Source organism: Coregonus lavaretus (genome assembly GCF_964263955.1).
Source record: "Coregonus lavaretus genome assembly, chromosome: 33".
NCBI lineage: Eukaryota > Metazoa > Chordata > Actinopteri > Salmoniformes > Salmonidae > Coregonus > Coregonus lavaretus.
This window is the reverse complement of record NC_140020.1, coordinates 8142092-8151035: the sequence shown is the minus strand read 5'-3', so window position 1 is coordinate 8151035 and position 8944 is coordinate 8142092. Positions and strand designations below refer to the sequence as shown.

At 44.8% G+C, this 8944-nt stretch overlaps 1 protein-coding gene across 1 annotated transcript in view; it reads right to left on the bottom strand.

Moving 5' to 3' along the window:
• The window catches only part of LOC311108530 (grainyhead-like protein 1 homolog), a gene marked incomplete at its 5' end in the record, with an annotated part of 16526 nt that extends 9786 nt beyond the window's left edge, over positions 1–6740 (bottom strand). Inside the window, 8 exon segments of the mRNA XM_084151177.1 lie at positions 1–105; positions 4526–4608; positions 5027–5399; positions 5543–5616; positions 5902–6088; positions 6586–6644; positions 6648–6662; positions 6666–6740. The exon segment at positions 1–105 is cut by the window's left edge and continues 18 nt beyond it. Coding sequence (XP_084007303.1) covers positions 1–105; positions 4526–4608; positions 5027–5399; positions 5543–5616; positions 5902–6088; positions 6586–6644; positions 6648–6662; positions 6666–6740 — 971 coding nt within the window.
• Between the last annotated feature and the right edge of the window lie 2204 nt (positions 6741–8944).

Sequence of the window (8944 nt, the reverse complement as noted above, 5' to 3'; positions counted from 1 at the left end):
AGGGTGATGGGGTAGAACTGGCACTTGTTCAGGTAGCTCATCTGGCCGCTGCTGCTCTTGGGCCAGAGGGACTGGGGAGCCTCCAAAATGTACTCAAAGTGTTGACTGAGAGAGAAAGAGAGAGAGAGAGAGGGGAGAGAATATTAGTTGGGCCAGTAACAAAAGGTCGCTGGTTCGAATCCCTGAGCCGGCAAATTGGAAAAATCTGCCATTCTGCCCTTGACGTGGACGTCGATTAAGGCAGCACCCCCCCCCCCCCCTCCCCCCGATGACTATGAAAGCATTTTTGAAAGTGTATATTCGATAGGCAGAATTAAAACTTAAAAGGTGCAATTTGCAGAAATCGCGCTGCCATTTTCTGGTTTGTGACAAAACAAGCCATGCAAAGTGCAGAGAATCATTGTACCATCTAAACCGCTGTGAAATGTATTTTCAATAACCAAAAATATTGTATTTTCAGCTGTTTGAAGCTGGTGTACAAAATCTAAAGTAAAAGCTGCAAAAACTAAACTTAAGAAGGGGAAGCATATACAGTGCCTTGCAAAAGTATTCATCCCCCTTGGCGTTTTTTTTATTTTGTTGCATTACAACCTGTAATTTAAATAGATTTTTATTTGGATTTCATGTAATGGACATACACAAAATAGTCCAAATTGGTGAAGTGAAATGAAAAAAATAACTTGTTTCAAAAAATTCTAAAAAATAAATAACGGAAAAGTGGTGCGTGCATATGTATTCACCCCCTTTGCTATGAAGCCCCTAAATAAGATCTGATGCAACCAATTACCTTCAGAATCACATAATTAGTTAAATAAAGTCCACCTGTGTGCAATCTAAGTGTCACATGATCTGTCACATGATCTCAGTATACAGCTGCGGAAAAAATTAAGAGACCACTGCAAAATTATACGTTTCTCTGGTTTTACTATTTATAGGTATGTGTTTGGGTAAAAATTACATTTTTGTTTTATTCTATAAACTGCTGACAACATTTCTCCCAAATTCAAAATACAAATATTGTCATTTAGAGCATTTTGCAGAAAATGACAACTGGTCAAAATAACAATAAAGATGCAGTGTTGTCAGACCTCGAATAATGCAACGAAAATAAGTTCATGTTCATTTTTAAACAACACAATACTAATGTTTTAACTTAGGAAGAGTTCAGAAATCAATATTTGGTGGAATAACCCTGATTTTCAATCACAGCTTTCATGCGTCTTGGCATGCTCTCCACCAGTCTTTCACATTGATGTTGGGTGACTTTATGCCACTCCTGGCGCAAAAATTCAAGCAGCTCGGCTTTGTTTGATGGCTTGTGACCATCCATCTTCCTCTTGATCACATTCCAGAAGTTTTCAATGGGGTTCAGGTCTGGAGATTGGGCTGGCCATGACAGGGTCTTGATCTGGTGGTCCTCCATCCACACCTTGATTGACCTGGCTGTGTGGCATGGCGCATTGTCCTGCTGGAAAAACCAATCCTCAGAGTTGGGGAACAATGTCAGAGCAAAAGGAAGCAAGTTTTCTTCCAGGACAACCTTGTACGTGGCTTGATTCATGCGTCCTTCACAAAGACAAATCTGCCCGATTCCAGCCTTGCTGAAGCACCCCCAGAACATCACCGATCCTCCAACAAATTTCACAGTGGGTGCGAGACGCTGTGGCTTGTAGGCCTCTCCAGGTCTCCGTCTAACCATTAGACGACCAGGTGTTGGGCAAAGCTGAAAATTGGACTCATCAGGGAAGATGACCTTACTCCAGTCCTCTACGGTCCAATCCTTATGGTATTTTGCAAACCTCAGCCTGGATCTTCTTTGCTTATCATTGATGAAGGGCTTTTTTCTAGCTTTGCACGACTTCAGCCCTGCCCCTAGGAGCCTGTTTCAAACCGTCCTCGCAGTGCACTTCACCCCAGCTGCCGTTGCCATTCTTTTTGTAGGTCACTTGATGTCATCCTACGGTTGTTGAGTGACATTCGAATGAGTTGGCGGTCATCCCGGTCAGTAGAGAGTCATTTTCGCCCTCTGCCAGTCTGTAGCTTTGTTGTCCCCAATGTCTGCTGCTTGACCTTGTTCTTATGAACCGCCGTCTTTGACATTTTAAGGATGGAAGCAACCTGACGCTCACTGTATCCCTCTGCCAGTAAAGCCAGAATTGAACCCTTCTTTTCCTCACTCAAAACATTCCTTTTCAACTCTTTTGGCATGGTCAATAGTTATTTATTGATTAATATTACTTTTGAGGTACTATTAGCACTGTTTTTGCCATCCAGCTGGTCCTATTGCAAGAGGATAGTGATGACCACAGCAGTGGTTTTTATACTTTTCCTCGTTAAATAAGATTTGTTTCATGTGATCACCTAATCAGTACCTAATTCAGTAGAATGAGGTATGCCTGTGATGGAATTCAACAGACACTGGAATGGAATGGCTGTCATACATGTAGAGATGAGGATTTAAGAAAAATTTGCAGTGGTCTCTTAATTTTTTCCACAGCTGCATATACACCTGTTCTGAAAGGTCCCAGAGTCTGCAACACCACTAAGCAAGGGGCACCACCAAGCAAGCGGCACCATGAAGACCAAGGAACTCTCCAAACAGGTCAGCGGCAAAGTTCAGAAACTTTGAACATCCCACTGAGCACCATTAAATCCATTATTAAAAAATGGGAAGGAATATGGCACCACAACAAATCTGCCAAGAGAGGGCCGCCCACCAAAACTCACGGACCAGGCAAGGAGGGCATTAATCAGAGAGCCAACAAAAAGACCAAAGATAACCCTGAAGGAGCTGCAAAGCTCCACAGCGGAGACTGGAGTATCTGTCAATAGGACCACTTTAAGCCGTACACTCCACAGAGCTGGGCTTTACGGAAGAGTGGCCAGAAAAAAGCCATTGCTTAAAGAAAAAAATAAGCAAACACGTTTGGAAGACTCCCCAAACATATGGAAGAAGGTACTCTGGTCAGATGAGACTAAAATTGAGCTTTTTGGCCATCAAGGAAAATGCTATGTCTGGCGCAAACCCAACACCTCTTATCACCCCGAGAACACCACCCCCACAGTGAAGCATGGTGGTGGCAGCATCATGCTGTGGGGATGTTTTTCATTCGCAGGGACTGGGAAACTGGTCAGAATTGAAGGAATGATGGATGGCGCTAAATACAGGGAAATTCTTGAGGGAAAGCTGTTTCAGTCTTCCAGAAATGTGAGACTGGGACGGAGGTTCACCTTCCAGCAGGACAATGATCCTAAGCATACTGCTAAAGCAACACTTGAGTGGTTTAAGGGGAAGCATTTAAATGTCTTGGAATGGCCTAGTCAAAGCCCAGACCTCAATCCAATTGAGAATCTGTGGTATGACTTAAAGATTGCTGTACACCAGCGGAACCCATCCAACTTGAAAGAGCTGGAGCAGTTTTGCCTTGAAGAATGGGCAAAAATCCCAGTGGCTAGATGTGCCAAGCTTATAGAGACATACCCCAAGAGACTTGCAGCTGTAATTGCTGCAAATGGTGGCTCTACAAAGTATTGACTTTGGGGGGGTGAATAGTTATCTGGACCTAAGATTACTTATGTTTGTGTTCACACACACCTCTCTACGCCTTCTTGGAACAATATTCAAGGTCTTGCTCTCGAATCTCATAAACCCATATTCGCTGGAGAGACGGGGTGATGGTGTGTTGGCCTGCGTTCACACAGGCAGCCTAATTCAGATTTTTTTTCTCACTAATTGGTCTTTTGACCAATCAGCTCTGAAAAATATCTGATGTGAAAAGATCTGTGATTGGTCAAAAGACAAATTAGTGTGGGGGGGGGGGGGAATCTGAATTGGGCTGCCTGTGTGAACGCGGCCTAACACGCCATAATTTGGTCTCTCCAACGAATATGCCAGGGTTGTCCCGTGTAGCTCAGTTGGTAGAGCATGGCGCTTGCAACGCCAGGGTTGTGGGTTCGATTCCCACGGGGGACCAGTATGAAAATGTATGCACTCACTAACTGTAAGTCGCTCTGGATAAGAGCGTCTGCTAAATGACTAAAATGTAAAATGTACTTATGCACGCTCAAGTTCTGTTTTTTTGTCTTATTTCTTGTTTGTTTCACAATAAAAAATATTTTGCATCTTCAAAGTGGTAGGCATGTTGTGTAAATCAAATGATACAAACCCCCCCAAAAATCTATTTTAATTCCAGGTTGTAAGGCAACAAAATAGGAAAAATGCCAAGGGGGGTGAATACTTTCGCAAGCCACTGTAAATAGAGCATATATAACAGATCTACTGCTTCTTAGACTTGCTTTCAATGATTGACAGATCTATAACTCACATTTCTATGTGAATTTGGTCGGGTCGCCCAAAAAGTTACATATTGCAACTTTGTATTAAGGTAAGACTTAAGATAAGGTTTGATTAGAGATAGTGTCAGTGAAGTTATGGTATTTTCTGCTGGTTCAATATACCCTGACGGTTAAAAAAATAATAATACTGAGTGACTGTCAGTATCCCATGTTTGACTGAGTACGTTACCTTACTGTGGATCTGTAGTAAGGGTATCCACCGGGAGGGATGGAGGCCATACGTAGCTGGACCTCCTCAGAGAGAGGGAAGACCTGTGCGTCACAACAACACAATCCAGGGGAACATCAGCACCATAGAAATAGGTGGCGTCCCAGATGGCACCCTATTCCCTTTACAGTGCACTATTTGTATTTTATTTTTTTACCATAGGGCTCTGGTCAAAAGTAGTGCACTTTAAAGGGAATAGGGTGCCATTTGGGACGCAGCCATAATAATCTGTGTAGGTGACCATTACATATTACACTACAACCCATAGATCAATGAAAATATGGATGATGCCTCAATGGCTCCATACAGCTAAGTGAATAGGCAGAGTCTCACAGGCTTGCTACTTTTACTTTCAATGAAACCTGGGTGTAAGCAGCACAGCTCCAGGAAGGGCTCGCGCTGCTCAGTGTAAAATTATGCTCTAGTTCTATCTGGTTCTGTAGTAAAAGTAGGAGAACCTACCTCATTGGAGCTGTCCTTGTAGGACTCTGTGTAGGTGGAGTCAGGGGTGAGGCTCTGGGCTCTGGGGCTGTACTGGCTGTGGTTGAGCTGGCGACTGAAGGCCATGCCATCCGACTGGGAACTCTGGGAACCAGGGGGGGAGCAAACGGGGAAAGAGTGCAGGGCCAGGGTCCCCTCTGGGCTGAAGGAGTAGGGGGGAGGGCTGGAGGTGGAGGTGGTGGAGAGGCAGACTATGGAGTTTGAGGCTGGGTAGAGAGCCCGGGTCTTGTCCCTCCGGCTGGGTTGGCTGCTGCCCTGGGCCGCGGTGTTGCGAGGGACGGTCCTCAGAGTTGTCATGGCCAGGGGAGAGTCTTGGAGTGGCACCATGAAGTTCCTGAGAAGGTGATAATCAGAGTAAAGGTTATCTCAGAACGCAGCTTTCTTTACTTCAACACACTTTTTCTCAATTTACAATAAATAAACTATGCCAAGTCATAACTGGATAAAAACATAATAATAACTAAGGAGATTCATTACATTTTGTTTGGATCAGCATCGCCCACAATCACTTCTATTTTGGGCTGTCCAGTCGTTCTCTTGTCTCGTGGCACCTAGAAATGTAGTATAATACATTATTGTCACACCTATATACATCTACAATACATCTATATACATCTATGGCGGTACTTATAATACATTTATAGTATAGTAGCTATGTAGAAGTATAGTAGCTATGTAGTAGTAGTAGTAGTATAGTAGCTATGTAGTAGTAGTAGTATAGTAGCTATGTAGTAGTAGTAGTAGTACTATAGTAGCTATGTAGTAGTATAGTAGCCATGTAGTAGTAGTGGTAGTAGTAGTAATAGTAGTAGTAGTAGTAGGTATATATGAGGTACCTTATAGTAGTTATAGAGGGGAGCATTGGCGCTGTCCTCATCTCCGTTGATGTCCATCATGGCCTTGGAGGCGGCGGTCAGGGGGTTCTCTAGGAAGGCCCTCCACTCTTCGTCATCCTCCATGAGTGCCTGCCGCTGACCACCGCTGTACGATGGCTCATTCTGGAACACCAGAACACCCCTCTTTCTGCACAGTGAGACAGTCCAACATTAAGTTCAGATTCAGAACCCCCTTCTTCTGCACAGTGGGACATCAAACATTAAGTTCCGACCCCCCCCCCCCCCCCCCCCCTCCCCTCCCCTCCCCGCTTTCGGCACAGTACAACATTAATTTCAGAATCCCCCTCTTTCTGCACAGTGGGACAGTCCAGATGTTGTGGTCAGGCAAAGTGTGTGACACTGCTAATTGTAATAATGTAAACTGGTAGCTAAGGAGACAAGTGAAGAAATATTCACTCCTAGTCTATTCAAACCGAACGAAATATACGTGAAAGGGGTGTGGGTTATAATAGTTGTTGGGAGTTTTAAAAAATTGACAGATCTTGAAGACCATTCTATCTATACCAGAGGGTACAAAACGGAGGAACACTGCATCTCTGTTATTATTACATTTTTACATTTCAGTCATTTAGCAGACGCTCGTATCCAGAGCGACTTACAGTTATGCCCAATAATAGTCCTAACCTCTTCAATGTACACGGACAGAAGCAGTCCCATAGAGTGAACAGGAGGGAATGTAAGTGTTAATACCAACCGCAGCATTAAAAATGCCAACCGCGCCGCAATGATCTCTGTAAGGACCCGCATGTCCCGCGGACATCCCGTGGGAATGCAGCCATCTAACGTCAAGCATAGGTCTCCCTGAGCAAAGAGGCTAAGTAGCCAGATCTCGGATCCTGCTCTACCAGCAAGACAGGTCTTCAACGCGCTGACTGTGTCATTACAAATGACTTCCATTGTTTTGTTTAAATACAAGAAGACATTACTTTTGTACAGAAATTGCACAATTTAATTGTGTGCCTGTGTGTTTGTGTGTGTAGCACACATTGTATGCCTGAGAAGTTCAATGCACAATCATATAGTGACATTCATTCATTGAATAGATTTCCTTAGACAGTTTGCCAACTAAAACTATCATTCTTAAAACTAGGCGACATGGGTAGTCGAGGAAGCTCATCAATCCCCTAACAACTGTGATAATTAAATATAAAATGTATCCTTTGTCATCTAAAAGCTGCTGCGCGTTATTGTGGACCAGTGTATGCCTACAAGTGTACATATAGCCTACACCAAACACAACTGGACCGTGTACTTACTTTACAAGCTCCTGTGTCATTTCGCGCTGTCGGACTGGACTTTCTAGTTGGAACGGTGAATTCCGATCCGTCCACTATTAAAAAAAAAACACACGAAATGCTGGTAGGTAAATTTATGTCAACCTTGTCCTCCAGAACTAGTTCAGTCGGCTTTTCTCGATCTATGAGCTAGAGCCGGAGTTTTGCCTGCGATAGGCCACGCGATTGGCTTGCTGTGACATAATGGGCGGGGTTTCGGTAACATTTACATAGGCCTAGGGAAAACAGTGCCTTCAGAAAGTATTCATACCTATTCCACATTTTGTTGTTACAGCCTAAATTCAAAATGGATTAAATATTTTTTTAAATCTCACCCCTCTACACACAATACCCCATAATGACGAAGTGAAAACATGTTTTTTGACATTTTTGTAAATGTATTGAAAATGAAATACTGAAATATATTATTTACAGTGGGGAAAAAAAGTATTTAGTCAGCCACCAATTGTGCAAGTTCTCCCACTTAAAAAGATGAGAGAGGCCTGTAATTTTCATCGTATGTACACGTCAACTATGACAGACAAATTGAGATTTTTTCCCCCAGAAAATCACATTGTAGGATTTTTAATGAATTTATTTGCAAATTATGGTGGAAAATAAGTATTTGGTCACCTACAAACAAGCAAGATTTCTGGCTCTCACAGACCTGTAACTTCTTCTTTAAGAGGCTCCTCTGTCCTCCACTCGTTACCTGTATTAATGGCACCTGTTTGAACTTGTTATCAGTATAAAAGACAGCTGTCCACAACCTCAAACAGTCACACTCCAAACTCCACTATGGCCAAGACCAAAGAGCTGTCAAAGGACACCAGAAACAAAATTGTAGACCTGCACCAGGCTGGGAAGACTGAATCTGTGTCACGATCGTCGTTAGATGAAGCGGACCAAGGTGCAGCGTGATAGGCGTACATACTTTATTAAATGTACAACACGAACCAAAACAACAAAACAAACGATACGTGAAGTCCTAGGTTAAACAACAAACCTTACGGATCAAGATCCCACAAAACATACATGCCAAAAGGCTGCCTAAGTATGGTCCCCAATCAGAGACAACGAGCCACAGCTGTCTCTGATTGGGAACCACCCTGGCCAACATAGAAATAAACAATCTAGAATGAAACACATAGAAAACCAAACAATAAACCTACACACCCTGGCTCAACATTAAAGAGTCCCCAGAGCCAGGGCGTGACAGTACCCCCCTCCAAAGGTGCGGACTGCGACAGCGCCAACCAAACACAACAGGGGAGGGGCCGGGTGGGCATTCCGCCTCGGCGGCGGATCCGGCTCCGGGCGTGACCACCACTCTCTTTCCACCCCCCCGTAGCGCCCCTGGTCTGGTCTGGCCCCGCTGGCCGGAGCTGGACTGGACACCGGTGGAGCGGAATGCTCTGGCTCCGGAGTGGAGCAGCTGACCGGTGCCGGACCAGGCACCGGTGGAACAGGCACAGGCCGTGCCGGACTGACGACGTGCACCACTGGCTTGGTGCGGGGAGCAGGAACGGGCCGGACCGGGCTGACGACGCGCACCACTGGCTTGGTGCAGGGAGCAGGAACGGGCCGGACCGGGCTGACGACGCGCACCACTGGCTTGGTGCGGGGAGCAGGAACAGGCCGGACCGGGCTGGCGACGTGCACCACTGGTTGGTGCGGGGAGCAGGAACGGGCCGGACCGGGCTGACGAC